The 20,613-nt window shown below is 40.8% G+C and overlaps 1 protein-coding gene across 8 annotated transcripts in view; it reads right to left on the reverse strand.

Annotated features, from left to right (window-relative positions):
- The window catches only part of UNC5C (unc-5 netrin receptor C), a 371,609-nt gene that overhangs the window by 53,676 nt on the left and 297,320 nt on the right, over nucleotides 1-20,613 (reverse strand). For all 8 annotated transcript variants that reach the window (XM_084516955.1, XM_084516962.1, XM_084516959.1 and 5 more), the window contains 2 exons: nucleotides 15,739-15,882; nucleotides 3,918-4,021 (listed from right to left, as the gene is read on the reverse strand). In XM_084516955.1, coding sequence (XP_084373081.1) covers nucleotides 3,918-4,021; nucleotides 15,739-15,882 — 248 coding nt within the window. The remainder of the gene's footprint in view (nucleotides 1-3,917; nucleotides 4,022-15,738; nucleotides 15,883-20,613) is intronic.

Raw genomic sequence — 20,613 nt, forward strand, 5'->3', positions numbered from 1 at the left:
CTCCCTTTCTCTTTAAGCTCGTTTTCCTGCTGGGAATATAAACTCTGTCTCAGTGACACACACCTGCATGGAAATGCATACACATGAACTTCCAATTAAGGGACAACTGCAGCAAAATATAAGCGTCTCTCATGAAAGGAGGCAAACAGCAGTCGTATTAATAATCAATTAGACAGAGCAGCCACCTGATGCTGCCTATTTAAAGAAGACTCCAGCTTCCACCAGGTTTTCCCCATGCAATGATAGCTCAATGAAGCCTGTGTCACAGTCATCTTGACTCAGCAAAACACCTCGGTCTGCCTCTTGACAGAGGGATGCTTTCCTCCTTGCGCTAATTCCTAATTAGAGACATGGATGTGGATAAATACTATGTCATGTTTTAAACTCAAATGGGTCACCAAACTGCATGCTGCATCCTGCTCTCCAGTTAAACTCCTCCGTGAAACACTTCAATTATAATTAAAGAAGCAATTATCCCCCTGGTGAAGGTGCAGCAAATCACACATTTCAATGCAGAAGTTCGTCTAGCAGCTTATGGCATATTAACCAATCTTACATCTCATTGATGCTTTGATCTATATCCTATCTCAGTGACCTAATTTGCTGTGACTTGGTGTCTCTGACTGTATTTTACCACGTGCAATATGATGCTGGCATCTTTCAAAGAACAAATTAAATGAAACAGGGGATTAATTGCTAATAATTTTGTCATTCCTGTTGGAGCACTGCAAAATGGGATTCTTCCTGGCTTCATCAGGGCTGGTGGGTAGAGTTATATGACCACAAAGAAGCTGATCTGATTTTCCTAGTGACCAAGCAAACTTTCTGCTTCTTACTTTGTCCCAAGTGAACAAGCAGGATGTACTTTGATTTAACCTCAGGACGTGAGGCTGGTGTAGTTTAACACGTACCCTTCTATTCTTCTTCTATTTGGATCTTGAAGTTTCTTTTCTGTGGCCATGATCTGAGCCTACACTAATGCTCATCATGTCCTAGTGCATCTGAGGGACTGGTAAGTGCTGCTTTAAAAGCTTTGCCTGCCCAGCTCGATATTTGTCCTTCTTGCCCTCTCGAGCAGCTGAATGCTGCTATGTGCTTCAGCCTTTCAATAACAAGAACTGCTCCAGCATTGATCCATAAGGGCTCGACACAGTTAACTGCAATTAAATATACTGGCAATTATAGGACTAAATTTCCTCGCTACCAAAAGGAGAAAAGAATTTATCCCTAAGTGTGGTTGTTCCCACCGCTTGGAAACACCAGGAGAAATAAATAAATAAATTTAATTGATTAATAAGAATTAAATAATAATAATAATAAGAAAAACAACAACAAAGCAAACAAACAAACAAACAAACAAAAACAAGTGGAAGACTTCAGGACTCTGGACTCCAACACGATGTCACATTGAATGTGTATTTTGTACAGTTTCAGTGTAATCTTTTCTTCCCTCTTTGTTGCTAAAGCCAGTGACCGCTGCAGAAGCCAGTAAGTCAAAAAAAAACAAACAAACAAAAAAAAAAACAACACCAAAACACAACAGAGCTCACAGAGTGGGAAGAGTCTGAGATACATGGTCACTAAAGCATTTGGAAATACTGCTGATAGCTGCAGCATTTATGATACCCTACTCTACCTAGAACCAAACCAGACTTTCTCCAATGTGCAAAAAAGCCTCATCCTGCTGCCTGCCTTCTCCCAAGTCCCTTCTTACTTAGTTACCTGTGCCACTATATCAGAAACTTCTCTGAACAAATAAATGAAGTCTTAAACAAAGAACTCAGTCATCTCTAAATTAAAATAATCATGTAATCCTTCAACCCACCAAGTTACCTTTCATCTTGCCATTTTTTTAAATTTATCTTACCAGCTTCACCAAGTGGCTGCAATGAAGTGTCACATTAAGGTATTCATATTCATTAGTGTTCAGGTCTTTGTTCTTTTAATAGTGTTGGAAAGAATCTACAAAGAGGCTGTATTAGGCGGCTGTCCAATCTGGGTGTTTGATCTCCTCCCGACTTCAAAAGTCAGAAGAGAAAAAAAATACAACACTGAGAATGGCTCTTTTGAATGTCAGATGGGGAGTATATGATTTCGGAGCCTGCCAAGTGTTAATTGGTGTCTGCCCTGACCACGGTACAAATAAGATTCAGAGCCTGTTAATGTAGAGTCATGAATCTCTGCTATTGACAAAGTAAGCCAGGATACTTGGAGGCAGGAAAAAGTGCAATTATTATGAAAGCAGCTCACAGGGGATCTTTTCAGAGATCACTTCCTTGGGAGATGTTGTACTAGGAAGCAGACATGGCTAGTGCGCCACATTTTTTTTGCCTTTACAGCTGCTTGGTGGAAGGAGGACAGATATAATTTGACTTAAGAATAACAATTACAAGTACTAATGGTTCGTGCAGAATTTTTTATAACAGCAGAGAGAGCTCTCCTTCCACATAGCATGCTAAATCATGCTCTTTGGGTTCTGGCCACCTGACCAGGCATTATAGACCTTTCCATGGGAATACCTGTGCTCACTGCCAACACTTCAGAGGTGCTTGTAACACCACACTCAAAAAAACTACCTGTCATGACCAGTCTCAGTTTCTAGCAAAGGTAAACATCTGCACCTCCAGAATAGCCTATCCCATTTCAAATACTCATCAAGGCACAATGGCAAATTGATTTGATGTAAAGGAGCATCTGAAAGGAAAAAATAATGCTGATAAGTTCTTGGGGAAAGCCAACTGATTAATATTGAGGTTGTCAGCAGGCTGGCTCAGCAGACCTAAATGCTCTTTACAGTTTTGGGAATCTTAAAGGCAAAAGAAAACAGCCTAAGGAAAAAGGAAAGAGGAGAAATCTTCTATGCTAATTATTCCCTCTAATGTTTGTGGACACTTTTCTGCAGTTCCAACTAAACCTGAACTTGGGGAGGTAACACTTAAAGTTTTGTCTCCTGAGAAATCAATCATCAGCACTGAGTGTCAACCAGTTCGCTACTTAGCCACGACAGCCTAACTTAGCGTAATGCAAATTGGCAACAGTTCCTTCTCTGCGCTGCAGAGAAAGGCCGAGGAGAATTCAGATAGGGGAATTACCATCATTAAAATCAATTTTTCTCTTAACAGCAGAAGCAGATTTAGGATTTCAGTGCTCCCCTGGGACTCAGAAACCCCTCTCCTGTGAGCAATGAGCCGAAGCCATTTTCGGCTGGAGCCACCACTGCACTTAGGCAGAGCAATGTGCTGCTGCCCGGCAGCACATATTTTGGTGAAGAGTAGATTTGCTCCTGCCAGGTAGACGGAAGGCTCCCCATTCTCTATTACTTAAAAGCCAATGAGAACTACAGATAAACCTAAGAAAATGGATTATTTTGCAGATGTATCCCCTACTTGCCCCCACCTTGTGTTGCCTTACCTGGGAACCCATACTGGACCATGATACATTCTCTTGCACCTAGCTGGCCAGCCGGTGCACACACAAGTATATGCACAAATATGTGAGGGAAATAAAATCTAGCAAACAAAGAATTAAAATGTCTTTATAACATGTTTGAAAGATGCCTCTTTCAATAACTGAAATGGCCTTTTCTTTAAAAGGCCAAGGAAAGATAATAGGATGGTATTAGTGTGCCCCACCAGCTATGTGTCCTTTGGACACCAGTTTTAACTATGATTTCTGACAGAGAACAAAAACCTGAAACCAAACCTCCTATAGCTCTGCCCAGCAAGACACCGTGATCGCTTCCAAAGCCATTAATCAGTTCCCGATCAATCCTGTCTACCAGCAGCAGGCAGTCAGCTCTCCATTACCACCCATTCATCATGACATGCCCTCATTCTCTGCCCCATTAGCCACGGATCAGGCCTCAGTTAGGATACCCAAATGCCAGCTGCTTGGGGCAAAACACCACCGCTGCTCACCTCAGCTACTGGGATGCCTTCAGGGGGACGGCACTGGAGAAGGACCTCTTGCTCCAGGGACACTTCTTTCCCCAGGGGCTCCTGCTCAAAAGTCTTCCGGAGATCTGAGGAGGGAGAAAGAGGGGGAGAAGGAGACGAATTAATTGTGTTAATAGCTGGTGGTGCATATCACATTTGATTGCTGTACCGCCTCAGATGTGAGAGGTCTTACTAAACAGAGAAAATAGCATATGTCCTCCCTGGAAAGTGGAGCACTCAACACCGAGACATGTTTTCACTTCATTCAAGTATTAAATGGTCAGAGGTTTCATAGTGGATTTATTATTTATATTGTGGTAGTACACGTGAACCCAGCCAAGAACCAAGGCCTTGCTGTGAAAGGTCATGTTCAGACACAGAACAAAAGGAAAAAGAAATCCCATCTTCAGGTAATTTATGTTCGCTAAGCTATGCCAGTGAAACACTGAAAAAAGTTAAAGCAATTTATAACAACCTGTAAAACTAAAGCACAGAAGCTTAGTTTTTTTGTTACTTCTGTAACATATTTGCATCGGTGGTAAAATGGACTTGGGAATTTCCTCTTACCACTGGATCCCCATTTCCACCATGGTCTGACACACTCTCCATTGTGCCAGGGTGGAGAGGGAAAGGCGAGCATTCAGCCCCAGTAGCAGCTGGGGACACTTCCCTGCTGCCTGTCCCTGCTGCAGGTGGACACGGGGCCATGCTGGAATCCATATCAAAGAGCCAGTCTGGCTTTAGAAAATAAGCAAAAAAATCCACCATTTTAACCCCAGATGTTGATGTAGGGGGCTTTAACCTACACCATGGAAGACAGAACTGGAAATGTTATTGGATGACATGTCAAGCTCTGCCTGGTTGTGTCTGTTGGCATCCTTGACATGCTGGTGGTACTCTGGGCCAGGGAGGCTACATGTGAGAGGGATCACAGCAAAACAACTGGAGAGATTAGGTCTGTCCCTGACACCTGTACGTATCCTGGGCACATGTCATGCTGGGTTAAAGCAGTTTGCTTTAGATGAGCGATAACTCGGACTATATTACTGCTAGTTCCACAGGTATCTCCAGTGGAGAAGAATTCCCTCCACATCAGGTATATTTTAATACACATAATGTACACATACATACGTGCTATGGACAATTATAACAGATGCACTGCGCTCTAATATCACGAAGATAAGTGAGAAAGTGATTATGCAGCCAGTAATAGAAGAATATAAGCACAGCAATAAATAGCCCATTAATAATAGCATTCATGTGTTCGGATATGGAGGGATGAATACAGTAGAGCCAGATTAGACAGATAATAATCCGAGGCTTTTCCTTGACATATTGATTTACTGTCCTCCCTACCTTCCTGAAACATTAATAGAGCTCTGAAGTTTCCAGCAGCCTCACGTGTGCACAGCAATCACCTCACTCACAAAATGCTTGCCTCCAGAAAAAAAAAAAACACCAATTTTAATGCAAACAAAAGTAAACAGCATTAAGTCTAAAAATGTGTAATAACAATAAAAAAAAGGCAAAAAGCAAACAAAAAACCTAACACTTTACCCTCTTTATTCTCAGCAGCTGTAACTGCATGGCCTGTTTTCCCTGGGAAGTGCCGCAGCACAGTTATGGGAGGTGAGAGGAATCCCATGGGATGCGGCTCCCCCAGCTCCCCTCCTACGCTGCAGAGCCTCGCTGGGCGTGAAGCACTTGAGCAGCGCCACTGCTTTGCAGTGGGTCAATGATCCACAAACTAAAAATACGCTAAGTAGGGGCCTTGACATAATAGACAGCAATGTTCTCAAAGGAGCCATTAGATACCGTTGAGTAAATGATACTCATTTGGAAAAGAAAAAAAAAAAAAAAAAAGTACTTGATTGTGTATTTACAAGACTGGGAGCTTTTATCCCCTATTCTGTTGGCTCCCTCCCACGTTTACAGCCTTATGCAGCCAGAGCTACCCACCACCTTCCCCTGCAGCCCTGCCACCTACTAATAGCTACAGATGGCAGCTGTGCAGGGCACTTCTTACCTAAGCAGGCATAAGGTTCACTGGTTGCAAAAGACAAGCAAGTTAATAAGGTGGGTTTTTAGATGATGAAGAAGTGGAGGGCCTGGACAAATAATTTCCTCACTTTCTGTAGCTATCATGAAAGTCCCCGCTGGGACAGAAATGAGTTTTGAAATCACTCCTTTTTCCTATGGCCCTTGCAGCGTGATTTCTTTAGATCAAGACTTCCTTCCAGTTCTTCAGTCTTCAGCTTCCTTTTCCATTTAACAGTTATAGCCATCACGGCAACTTCACACTATCAACCAGGAGTGGGTGAGCTTGCTAATGTACTGAGGGACTTTGGATCTTTTCCAAAGGGAGCCTTTTCAAACACATTTGTCACTTTTCGGAAGCGTCAGAGAAGTTACGATTGCTTGCAAGCAAGGGCAGAAGGGGTACATTTTCCCACAGAATGGTAAAAGACAAATAAAATACATCCCATAAAAAAAAAAAAAAAAAAAAAAAAAAAAAGTTTTAACAATCTTCAGAAAATATGCCTTAAAATAAACAACACAACAATAAAATATTTGATCCATTCTGTGTCAGGACCTCTTTGTCTGTGAAGAGGCAGTGTGAATTATTAAAGCTTCAGGTCAGCAGCAGCCCTGTTAACATGATGGTGAGAGAGCCTTCTTCCCCCTACCCCTCAATAGGGAGAGACACTTATTTAGTGCACCTGCACTTCCTTTCCATTATAATTTTAGTAATGAAGAATAATCCCTGATTGCATTAGCGATACTCCCGTTATACAGGCAGCATTGCTGCCACAGCTCATCACTTCAGAGTGGAGCAAGCCCTGGTGGGAAGCGATGCTGAAAGGTCCCCCTTGTTCTGCTTGTGGGCACCTTCACATCTTGCACCCAGCCACAGGTGAGGATATCACCGCCAGGCCCAGGGGACAGCCTGTACCACCATCAGGTTTCCCCCCCCTGCCTCTAACTTCTCTTCAAGGCTTTCTTCATAAAAAGAAAAGAAGGAGAAGAATTAAAATTCTGGTCTGCCACCTTGAGCTAGACTATTTTCTTTACTAACGTAGAATCTTAGTAAATTCAGAGAGGGCTCTTGTGGCATATACTGCAGCACATTTACAGCATACTTAAGATGAGACTTTCATCCGAGACTCCTGAAATACTTCTGTGCAAGCCTCTCTGTTAAGGACAGATGGCTGCATTCAGAGCTGCATTGAAATGAGAGAATTTCCACAAGCATAAAACTGAAATAGTGTAATGGGAAATCAAAATCTCAGTGTATGCCATATTGTTAACTTTATTCCTGAATTTCTATGTGTTTGGTGGGGAGAGGGGCATTAGAGCTTAATTTTGATGCATTGTTAAATTCCTTTTAAGTTTAATGCATATTTAGCTTACAAACAGCTCAAAAGTTGCATTTTCACCTGCTAACGGTAATAGTTTCTATACGAACTCATAGCATGTCCTTAGTTCATTTTCTACCTGTCATCTTCTACAAAAGAGTAAAGAATAGCCTTTTTTTTTTTTTTTTTTTTTTTTTTAACCAAATGTATTTTACCTCCTTTCTATTGCTCTGTATTTTGCTGTGATGGGTGGGTGGGTAAAACTTTAAGGATATCTTTTATCATTTCTGAGAAACGTGATAAGAGGCAGGTCAGATGCCTTCAAGTCAGTGCTAATGCAAGGGTGACTAATGAATGAGAATGAAAAACGGACACTTGTCAGACAGGAATTAGATGTAAACCAGAAATGAACAGAACAATGCCGCATTACTGTCAGAGAAAGATGGATTTCTGCCCTTGGTAGACCTTAAAGACTCTTTATTCTGTGCTCCTTCTAGTAACTCCATCTTTCCTTCTATAAATATGTTTAAAAAAAATGAGCAAGCTTTAAGAATACAAAAAGAAAAGCCACGTTATTTTTTATCCAACTTTCCTGTTAGCTATGCCCATTGAGAAAAGAACATACATTTGATGTCTGTTGTCAGAAAAACAAGTTTTTAAGAATATGAAAAGACCTTCACAAGGAGAACATATATATGACAGTTTACTTCTTCCGGGCAGTACATATAGGCATCCATATAAAACCAAATGTACTATGTGCAAAAAATGCAGATAAAACACTTGAAAAGGGGGAACAAGGCTTGGCATCCTTTTAACTGTTATATCAATAGGTAGCCAAGCTCTCTAATCCAAGTCTAGTCTTTTAATTTTATCCAGACTAATAAGAAATGCCCAAACAGAAAAATAATTGTGGAAAAAGAGTGGGAAAACATCACTGATGTTCTGTGTAACGAAAGAGGATCTGTGCTCTTGTAAAAACATATGTCACTGCATTTATTTCCCAAACATAGATGATTGATTGGTGCTGAGTTAGAAAAACATGAATAGTATTGTAAAACTGGCCTGTTCCTCTGCCATCACTTTCTGTGGTGCTGGTGAAGTTAATAACCTTTTTTTTTTTTTTTTCCCCTAAAAAAAAAAGCATTAGAGACTGAACTGCAGTCCAAATGTAAGAAAACAGGTGCTATCAGATATACTTCATCCTCTCTCTTCTGTTCACAGCTGAATTTACAACCTTTGTCATGCTCAATCACACTGGTGGGTAAATGATGGAAAGGTTATATATAAAAATTCTCTTTTCTTTCATTTTGTCCTTGTGTGGTTTCAGCTCTTTGTTGTTAATTAGATCAAACCAGACTTCCACTGAGACTGTTACAAGAGTGTCATCAGCCCAGGGGATCCCCCTGAAACCTCTGTCAGTTGTAAGTGGGGTGCCTCTCTCTGCAGAGTCCCCCGCTGTATCAGACGCATGCTGGGCATTGATCAAAGCTGACTTACCCTCCTAGGGCACGCTTCTGTGCCTTGTTGCCTGTGGGATGAGATTGAAGCTAGACTGGGCTGTGCTTGTAACTGGCCCAAGCATCAATACGTGGAACTGGGGATGGGAGTCAACACCTCAAAACCCCATCTTTGTATTCAGTGCACAACTCCGTGCTGCTCCTTCCTTCTTTGGAGGGACTGCTCAAATCTGGCACATGTCACAGCATTGTAAGGCTGCCCCCGCCACCTTCTCAGACTGGAGAGGAGCAGTAAAGATGAAGAAGCTTCCCCTTTTCCAAGTGTGGTACCTCATGGCTCGAGCTGAGCTTGTTTCTAGTTCTTCAGCCCAGGGAGTGAGGCCTCTGGCTGTCATCTCATGTGGCCAAGAAGCCACATCAACTTTCATATCCCAGCTGATGGAGACAGAGAAGGATTACTTGGAAGAGCACAACATGATTTGGAGATGCAGGACACTACATCTGCTGACCTCAGATACTGAACAAGTTGATGAACACCCCTCACTTGCTGGGCTACCACCTGTAAGATGCTTTGCTTGATCCTATGACCTGCTGTCCTCTGTTATTCACTATATACTCACTGCCTGAGCAAATGGGAGATGCACACCTGCCAGACCCTCATTCTGCTGATGGCATCTTCAGCCAGCCGGGGATAACACTTACCCTTGGCAGCTGCTTGAAGCCTCACTCACTGCCTGCATGCCTGCTGAAAAATCATTTGTCCCATTCCTCCCCCTTCAGCTCTAAGCTAGTTCAGCCAGGTGCTGGTAAGACAAAACAGCCTTTTACAACACAGCTTCCACGTGGGCTACGTCTATAATGAAGTACCCACTCAACACGTTCAATATTGGTACAACTGTAAAAAATTCAAGCAAGCCCACTTCATAAAGAATTCACTGAGCAGATGGGTTCCTAGGCACGCATCGATCACACCCTTCTCCTCCTCTTATATTTTTACTTGATAGCTAGATATTTCTTGTTTTGTTTTGTAAGCTTAACCTGAGAACTAACTTATAAACTTAACTTTACTGTTCATTACTTTATTTGGTTATTGCAGATGGGATCTAAATTCATTGTTTTTCAAGAAAATCTAAATGTGAAGTTCAAATGACACCTCAACCGGACCTAGATGACAGATGAACTAAATGCTCTGAAGATAGACATTAGAAACACCAAGTGCACATTACAATTTACAGGTAGAGTTGAATCTATAACACACTGAAACAGTAAAACAGCAAACAATATATATAAACATGGAATTTGTTGCTGTTGCTCTTCTAATATGCTACTTTGACTCACACAGATGGCTCATCATGACCAAAATGTACACAAACTTTTGTTAACTTCTCGATTGCATCCATGTTTCATCATCACTCACTAAACAGACTCCATTGAAAGATGATCATTTCTTGGGCATGTTAGCATAGGATATTCTCAAGGCTCCTGCAAGGGGATTTAAATCCATATACATTTAGTAAAGGCGTTATTTCATATTTTAAACAATGCTAACAATGAAGAGAATGTCCATCTTAATTTATAAAACCTTAAGTTGTTAAAAGAAACCTTAAAGCATAAAACCTTAAGCCGTAAATAAAAACCACAATGTGGTTTGCATTTACAGCATTTTTATTGCTTATTTATGTGTATTTATTACTGCTGCAATTGCATCCTTAAGTCTGAGAATTGGTCACGCCTGTTAATTTGGGAAGCAGTAGACAAACAGGCCTGTGAAGGGGGAAAGCAGAGTTACTGTACTAAGTATGTTAAATGCTCAGTTAACTCCCGTGCTGCCCTTTCTGTGATCTGACATTGTTTCTGTTGTTTCTTCAGCAGTCTCAGCTCCAGACCACGCAATGCAGTTATCCCCTCATTAACTACACGAAGCAGATATTGATTAGGAATAACTGAAATGGTGCACAGAGAAGAAATTAAGGTCCTATCTCTTATCAAAATGCACAAAACATTCTCTCATTGTTGTTTTTAATAGGGCACATCCTGGACATGCCTTCCTATTAAAACTTTCAAGTGTTATCCTTCCCAGTTCTCCCTCCTTATCCTGCTGTGCACCAAATTTATATCTATTGCAATATGCATTGGTGGCTACAAAATGCATGTTTTGGTGTAGCCAACAAAAGCCTTTGGTGGCTACAGGATTACATGCTCATAACGTTGCCTTAGTGTGAAGGCAGGGGGAAGAAAGGCACTGCAGCCGCAATACTAAAAGGGGAGATAATTGACAGTCAGTAATGAATCTGTGATTTTTATTTTATTATTTTATTTTATTTTATTTTATTTTATTTTATTTTATTTTATTTTATTTTATTTTATTTTATTTTATTTTATTTTATTTTATTTTATTTTTTATATCTGTTTCTTTCTATGACTGCATACCCCTTGTAAGCGGAGATAAACCATCAGGTAAACTAGTCTACTTTTCTGTACCACATTTATCCTATCAGTATACAGCATCTGACATGCATATATTAGCTACATTCCTTTGAAAAAGTGTCTGGGGAAAAAAAGGCTTCTAGATAAGTAGACAGAAAACTAATATGAAATTATACAAAAGATTAACTACTGCAGTTCTTTACTACATCAGGGGTTTTTAAAATGATATTCACTTTAAGTGAAAATTAAGTTCCTTCCTTCCTTCCTTCCTCCCTCCCTCCCTCCCTCCCTCCCTCCCTCCCTCCCTCCCTCCCTCCCTCCCTCCCTCCCTCCCTTCCTTCCTTCCTTCCTTCCTTCCTTCCTTCCTTCCTTCCTTCCTTCCTTCCTTTTTCAAACTTTGATTTTAGGATAATTACTAAGAGAAAAGAAGAGACTCTCCAGATTCATTACACCAAAAAAAGATCATTCAACAGAAGTTACAGAAAAAGCTGTTATTTTCTTACTTGTTTTCAACAAATCCAAAACCTGACAGCAGATTTAGGGCTTATATTCTCACTGTATTTTCTCAAGGACAGCCTTGGTTAACGTCATGAAGTCAGTGAGGCTACACCAACACAAAACTGGAGCAAATGAAAAGTGAGGCTGCTTTGAGCACATGGGCTCAAAGCAATTTGTCTTAGCCACCCTGTTATTATCTGATCTAAAAATTAGGTCAAATCCTGAGGCTATTGTTTAGTCTTTATCAGATGTATTTTCTAGTGGGTTTAACTCTGCTCTTGCTCACACACGCTCAGGCATCATTCATCCTTAAAACAGGAACTGTGCCCTGTTAGGTTTTACCTGTTAAATGACATCAGCCTTGTTACATAAAATTCACATTAAAACTTTATATTGGGCTTGATTTTTTTTTTTTTTAGCCAAAGAGAAAGCTACCCAAACTTCATCCTTCCTCTGTCCATTTGTTTAAATTGAGTAGAAGAACTGTATCAAAACCTATTAGTGACTCCAATGCACCTGATTACATGTGCTTAGAATAAAGAAGAAACGTATGAACACGTAGGAAATGCATTTTAGCACTTTCATAGGCCAATATCTCAGACAACAATCTTATATTTTTCCAGCTCCACCAAGATGTACATAAGGAGTCCCCGCTTTTGTTGGTTAGGGAGCTATCACGAATGGCAGAGTGAAAATTAATCCCAGCGAATCTGCTAATTCGAGAGGACAAAATGCTCAGCTCCACTCTCATGGGGAGACCAGTGCCTCAGGAAGATGAATTCCATGGCATATGAAAGAAGCTGAAAATAATGATGTTTCTATCACCTGTCTTGCTGCTCCTTTTCAGAAACAGCCTGCCCAGAAGGGAGCATACAGGAGGGCCAGGAGTGCAGTGGTGAGATGCCATTAAATGCCCCAAACACTTTGGGGAGCCAGGTTGTTGGCTTGAATCAGCCTCTTCTTATTTGTATGGCTAGCATGTGCAGCCTTTGAAATGCAGCAGAATCTTCACTCCATATTTATAGATTACTCCCTTCCTGAATAACCGAGGCTCTTTACTTGGCTAGAGCGATGTTGCAATTGATTTTCATAGAGAACTTTCATTGACTAGGTTGTTATGTACTTTCTGACACATGCCTGACCCTGCATTAAACAAATACAAGCCACTTTTCCAGGATGCACATTTTTCACACTTTCAAATTACTTTTCAGTTAATTCTATTACACGCTCAGTGAACAGAGATGTTGAATGCTATTATTTTTTGTTTGTTTTAATGGAGTGCTGCTCCAGTCCTTGAGACGACACAGCAATTCCTGAATAAGACCAGTGGTCATAAGGGAGAAAAGACAGAAAGAGGAGATGGAGAAGGAAGAGAGAGAAAGGGAAAGGAAGAAGAAGAAAAGATTTTTTTTCTTAATGTGATAGGAATGGCTAATTACGCTACAGTTGTACATGCTGAGGTGAAATCACTATGTTCAGGTATTAAAATACACAATAAATTAAACAATAAAATAAATAATAAATAAATGATATTAAATTAAATAATAAATTAAATAGAGCACTTTACATGCTCCATTCACTCCTTACCTTTGCCAAAGGTATCAGTGCTTGCTTTTTATATGAATTAAAAGTGAAGACTGCATTGGGGACATAAGCAACTACAGATGCAGGCAGAGCTGGAGAGCTGGACTCTTCTGTCTCTCCTAAATCTTGGACCAGATTCATAAATACTGCATGAACCCTGCCTTACTTCCCTGTCTCATGGAATACTGAGTAACTGTTGGCAGACTTTTCAGCTGTGCTTGAAGTTCAGGTAGGGAACAACAATTATATTGACAGGCCATGTTCAGTCCTTTGGAATCAAGGCTGTGAGTATTGATAAATACCAGTATACCTGAGCCCACAGTTTAAAATAGTGATCTTGCAGACAAAATGACATCACACAAGGGAGGTATATATCCCTGATCCTATGTCTGTGTTCCTAAAAGAATAGTCCTAAGTTACCTGATAAATTTATAGAAATCTGTGAAATCAGAAATAGGTAGTTTTGCAGAGAAGGTGCCTCTGCAGCTGTTCAAAAGCCTGTAGATTGACAGCCTGACACTTCAACTCCAAATCCCAAGGAGTGAAAGTGACTTGCCTAGTCAAAGCTGACCAAGAATCCCAAACTCAGGAACAAAAGAAAAAATCTCCACTAAAATACAAAGCTGTTTTTGCTGCGTTTGAGTGACAAGCACATAACACTCCCTGGAATTTCTTTAATTAGACTGTTCTAAAAGAAACCCCAGGACACTGCAAAAATCGCTAAACTGATTGTTCACCTATCTCCACATTTTGGTAAGAAAAAGAAGCAAATTCTATATTATGAGCATCTTCAATAGAAATTTGTACACCTGGGAAGAAATGTCAATTGATATAAAATAGCTTCCATGTGCATACAATAATTACGTGCTATATATAAAAACGAAGTGCATAGGTATGGAAGTTACTTAGCCATCAAGTGAAATACACTTTGACTTGTAAACTGCATTAATTCAATGGTCATCTGTCATAGGCTAACTGGCAGGACATGAAAATCGACTTAATGAGTTAACACAGGGCTCATAATCTAAAAAAACCTTTTCCAACATTGCTAAGCCTCCCTGAAGTGCTGACTGCTTGGAAGGAAAATAAAAAAAAAAAAAAAGGAATTGCTCTTTTGTTTCATTACAGAAAAAGAAAATGCCCAAAGTCTTGAAAGGTTCCCTGGCATGGGAAAACACTATGCACATATGTAATGGCATTTCTAATTTTGCTGGATGAACATGTACAATACTTTTAATTTCCTTTAACCTTGGAGAAATTCCTCTCTGAGGCTAGTCCTGTACTCAAAGGTACAGGTCTTTTATTTCCACTCAGTTACTTGGAGTACACATTTAAAAATGTGTATTTAAATTTAACCTTCTTGATGTGTGTCTGGATATTTACATGGAGGTAACTACTCTTGGAGGATTTTCACAAGAACAAAAGGAGAATAAAGTTCTAAATGGAGACCTTTAAACAAGAGTCATCCTATAGTCCTCCCTCTAATGTGTCTGTGAAATGCTTTATTCAGCTGGAAGACTTCTCTGTTTTCATTATAAATTCTTAGAACCAGTGCAGGAAATGTAAGTGTACTGCAAACCCAGCTTCTAATGACCTTTTGTTATAAAATGTGTTTTTGCTGAGGTGAAAATGGATGAAGAGATACAATTCCAGATGAAATATTTTGTTCACATTTTACAAAACAGGATTTCATCATGTGAAAGAGAAACAGGAGTCCCCAGCGTGACTACTCTATTACAAAGAAAAGCACCCCTTTGAAAATTAATGAACATTAAATATTTGTACAGTCAAATGAAGATCTGGTTTCAGTGAACTGGCTGCCCTGTGTTCTTGGAGTCTAAGTGGGGAGTGGCTCATAATAAATATGGAGGTTAGTAACCATGAATAACAATAATGAAATATTAGGTCTGAGATGACTGCTTGCAATCTTACCAACCTGGTTATGTGATATGCTAAATACATATTTTTTTCTTTGTTGAGCAACAGCAACATTATTATGTGATGGCAGAGATACGAAAGAACAGTAGACACCTTATTTCAGAGCTTGTTTTGACAATATTCCTATCCATTTGCTTCAGCCACTTTTCTTGAGACAGGTAATTGCTGTTCATAGGAAATACAGGTTGCTGCTTTCCCCACACACAAAGGAGAAAAATGAGATTTCAGAAAAGCAGAACCATGGAATGGTCTGGGTTGGAAGGGAACCTTAGAGATCATCTGCTCCAACCCCCCTGCCATGGGCAGGGACACTTCCCACTAGATCAGGTTGCTGAAAGCCTCATCCAGCCTGGCTTTGAAGACTTCCTCGCTCTTAAGAGCAGGCTAACTGATTTTTTTATGCATGCTTACAAAGGTCTGAATGTTAGTACACATCGAAAACTGCAGAAAATGCAAAGCCCAATAGGTGGGAACCAAAATCTCTCTCCCAAATGGTGGAGGCTCCACTTTCCTTCACCCACACCCCACCGTCTCGACACTCACAGGCGATGCGGACGTAGGCTTTCCGGCTCTTGGTGGTGCCAGCAGAGCTCCAGGCGACGCACTGGCACCAGTAGTCTTCTGGCCCGAAGAGCTCCTCCACTTGCTGGCGGGAAATCTCGATGCTTACTTCTCGGACAATCAGACCTGCAGAGACACAAGGACTGCCAGTCAGTGTCACGTTCAGAGGAAGGAAGGAGCAGAAGTCTGTCTGCTTGCAAAGTTGTGGGACCTTGTGATGCTCTATCAATCTCTCAGCAATATTGTCATAAGAATATGAAGGATGAGAAGCAACAGTTTGTCTGCATAATATGAGAAGTGGGTGAGTGAATAACAATCACTGTGATTTGACTTTTATCATATAGCACGTCTGGTACGTGATAAACAAAAGGACCAGCACCTCAGCTGATACGCATTGTATCTTGTCCACAGGATTTACTTCTAGTGACGATCCAGCCCCATTTTATTTTCATATGAGTATCATAAAGCTATAGACTCATTCAACTTATATGACTCCCTTAACCTTCCTGTAGTTCACCTCCTTTTGCTAGACAGATACACTACAGGGAGAAGTCCTGCTTGCTCTGATACTGCACTGCACAGAAGAAGGGATTTTGCCACTGTAGAAAATGTCCCAGTGCTTGTAATGATGGGCACAAGTGCTGCACCATGGTTATAGCAAGTTGTCAGTCAAAAGACAATTATTATGTGCTTCAGTGCCTGACAGCCTCCTTGCCCATACTCTCCATAATGCATCTCAGTGCAACCCTTAAACTCACAGCCAGCCCCGCTCCCTATCCTTACCAGCAGACCAACATTTGGCCACATTTCCCACACAGTGCTCTCTGGTGGGAAACTCTTTTGCTTCTTCTAAGTGCGAGGAAGTGTTGCGGTGCTGCAGGAATCACTGGTAATGCACTGATCTTCTAATGACCACCACTGTATTTCATACCAGCACATCCTTTTTTTCTGCCTCAAAATGCACAGTCTGGCCAAAATGCTCTTAATTCCTGCCAAGATATTGGGAGAAAAGGAGAAAAAGGAGGTGCCTGCATCCCTTGTCAATGCATGTGATCTTTGTTGCTGATGTCAAAGAACGAACAAACTTCTAACATGCCTCTGAAAGAACCACCGCCTTTTCAAAACTGCACTCTCATAAACAGCCTTGAATATAGAAATTCCACATGTAAATGTTTTGTATAGCGGGACCAATTTTCCCTTTCCTTCCAGAATTGCCAGAAAACTGAATTAAGAGATCCTTGGATCACCCACAGCCTGTTCAGTTTGTCCTGATCACTGAACACCAAAGGGGGGAGGGTTTGAGCCCTATTGCCAAGCACGGACCTGAGCCCTTTGAGTCCTGCACACGATTACAAGGAGATATTTGTACCGTGAATGCTTCTGCCTGTGTAGCACAATGTGCTCCTGAAGCACTGGAAGCCAGTTGGGCCCTTCGACTTGGGACCTCAGCGAGGCTCCGATCAGGGAGCCCAGGCTTAATTGCTGTTTGTACATCCTTGTGCACTGTCACTGAGGCTGCGTGCTGTGCTCTTCCCAAACTCAGCTAACAACAGCAAAAAGGAACTCATGCGTGTAATACCATAGGCCTCTCTGGTGGGAATACCATCTAATGAGATGCATTTTCCTGCTAGAGACCATCACAGCCTAGCCCCATTTTTTTTTTTTTTTTAATTTCATTATCTTTGACATCTTCAGCCATCAAATAATCACCTACTTTGGGGGGAAACAGCTAATAGCTTTTCCCCTTGAAATGAAACACTCAGAACATAGCAACTGCAGTCCCAAGTATGGAAATCAAAGCAGTGTGTGGACACTTGATATGCAACGAACACTATGTTATAAACTTGTTCTGCTTTGATGAGCTAATTTGACTGCAAAAGGGGTCTGAGGATAGCTTTTGTCCTGTTGAGAAGAGCATGAAAAGGGTGGGGAGGCAGCATGTACATTACATGCATAAAAATGGTTATATTTTCCCAGTGCAACTGCTGCTGGCCTAAAGATTACTTCAATTTATTCCCAGTTCTTACAGCACTAGCTCAGGCAGCCTTAGAAGGTTACAATTTTATGTTTCTGTAATAAGGCTGATTATAACAGCGCGATGGAGCAGTGGACTCTGTTACTCAGGGGCTGAAGCAAGCAGGCTCATAATGACAGCACTGGCTAATAATGATTATGAAATAATTCTTAACATTTGGGACACAAATTCAGTTCTCTGATAGTCTATTGAAGGTATGAAGTCATGCATAAAACAGCTCCCTCCGAACATACCAGCAAGAACTTTAATCTTTGATTTCCTGAGATTTTCTAATTTAGAATAGCAAACTATTCTGGGTACTGTCTTTTGAGACAGCCACCAAGTTCTGATAGATTTTGGGTTATTCAAAGTCATTTGACATGTGGACTTTGAGTGGCATCAACAGTTGTGCCGTGGCCAAACAGGTGCATGGCTTTTTGATGGCATAGTTAGTGACTCCATGGGATCACCTGGGATGTAACGAACAATGACCAGAACTGAGGGCGACAAATGTAGGAATTCCCACAGTGATACCTCTGCTTTGTTGATTTGTTCTTTATGCCAGAGTAGGCAGATGAAGCATTTGCAAGAGAATCGTCCTGGACTCGGTGCTGTTTTGACATGCTGGGAGGCCGATCTGACCACTCCTTCCCAGCATTGCCCATGGGTACCACATCGCACAAACAGCAACAATGATTTAGGAGGAAAATCTTGCCAACCTCAGACTGCAGGGCACACGCAGGGGGATACACTTCCCTTGTTGCATTAAATCACAATCCTCTTCTGCTAACACACTTCAGCGTAAACCCTAATAGAAAATCTCTTTCTAGGCTGGGTTACGAAAAAAGGAATTTGCAGCGATACCTCAGGAAGCAACTGCCTCGTTACCAGCTGACATATTGCTGTACATCAGATTTCAGAGAGGAGCTGGTAGAGGCTGTCTGCTTTCATTCAGGAGTGTATCGTTTATATACCATGCGTGTGGAGCTAGCGTAGGACAGCCCTGGGATAATGACTTCAAACAGTCATCTTCATTTTACCCCTTTCACTCTACTTTGCCACGGTGATAAGTAACAAAATGACACTCTTTCACAAAGAATATCTCCTCTACTTTGCCTTCTTTACTAGACATATACTGAATTTCCCAGTCTAGTTCTTCATGTGGCTAAGCTACGCAGCAGGTGAAATTATGCAGTGTACTTGACACTGTTTTCTTACAAGGCTGGAAAACTCTAGGATTAATATAATTGCTTAGATGGTGCCACTATCCGCAAGAAGGCAGGTTCTTCCTGCTCTGAAGCAATGCAATAATAAACACCGTTGAAGGGAGACAACAGAAATGTGGGCAGCTAGAGTGCTTAACAGGTCCCTTATAATGCATATAAATCCACAAAGAGCATCAGTATAGGACTTCTAACTCCTACTCTCAGTGTAACAAATAGCTAGAATTTGACAGCAAAAGCATTTGCTTGCACTGTCCAGACTTGATTTGCATTCAACAAACTGAGAACTGTTTCTGTAGCCACTTGCAGCCCATCTGGATCTTGGGTATGAGCACAGATATGTGAAGATATTTGGTCTAATTATCAACACCTTATTTCTGGCAACAAGAAGATTGTGAAGAAGGGAGCTTTAAAACAAAAATGCAGAAAGTCAAAGTAATTTAAAGCAATTCTCCAAAATAAATGGTAATTGTATCGTAAGGTTGTGCACTAAAAAAAATCACAAATCCTTAAAAACGCATTTCTGGGTTGCTGGGCTCTTTCTGCATAAGCGTTTCTTTTCTGAATAACTGCAGAATTCCCAAAAGAGCAGCAATGTACGAAGTTTTAAAAAATTGAATATGAGAAAGTGAAAAAAAATCTCAGGAAAAAAAACAAACCCAAAAATAGTTGCTGTCTTCTCCTGGTCCTGAGTATTTAGATCTGGATCAGCTGGGTTACAAAAGATGTCAGAGAGGTTGCTCAAGGCCAGGGCTATTTATACACACCGATCAGACTGTTTTAAAACATTTACTTAAACCTGGCAGCAGAAAAAGACATTACGTTGGTGGAATTTCCCTCAAGAGAGGTCCAAAACCCTGTAGGCCTTTAGGAGACTAAATAAACTGGTCTAAAAGATCTTCCTACCCCTAACAGTTTTCTGTCCAAGTGAGGGCAAAGGATAGCTTATAATAAGGCTCAGAGCCTTGGCATAATCAATCTGTGATGACATCCCATGAATTAAATAGGGAGGATTTTTCCATGTGTGAAAATTTTGCATATTTAGCAGCACAACATATGCAATTATTCATTTCAATAAAATAAATGTATCTCTGGGGCTAATACAAGTTGGGCTCTGAAAAGGAGTAGGAAGGAACCAGAACTTTGCTTATTTCTGTATTTGCACGTTAATGAGGGATTAATGGGGGGAACGAGACAGAGGGTGAAGGGAGCCGTGCTCAATCTGCCTACTGCTAATGCATGCAGCTAAATGAGCACAGAGGAGAGGCACTGGCTGAGGGTATACATGGAAATAAAATTACTACCCCTCCTGGAGCAAAAGAAAGAGTGAGGAGGGAATTGTGGCTTATATACATACTATTTTATTATAAGCTCTATCCTAGAAACACAATCAAGCATAGACACACTCCATTCACACAGTCCCTAAGTGCTTAACTTATTAGCTGGCTATACAAACTGTGAGGTATATTATCTGGTCTTCAGAGGCAGAAATGTTATCGTTTTTAATGTATGCAAATGTAATGTAATTGTATGATATTATGGTACATTATTAGTAAGTGCAATAATAACTCATGGGTTCCATATTGCACCCACTGAAGTAATTGGCAAATTTCCCAATGA

This window comes from Aythya ferina (assembly GCF_964211825.1).
Source record: "Aythya ferina genome assembly, chromosome: 4".
In the NCBI taxonomy this organism is placed as follows: domain Eukaryota; kingdom Metazoa; phylum Chordata; class Aves; order Anseriformes; family Anatidae; genus Aythya; species Aythya ferina.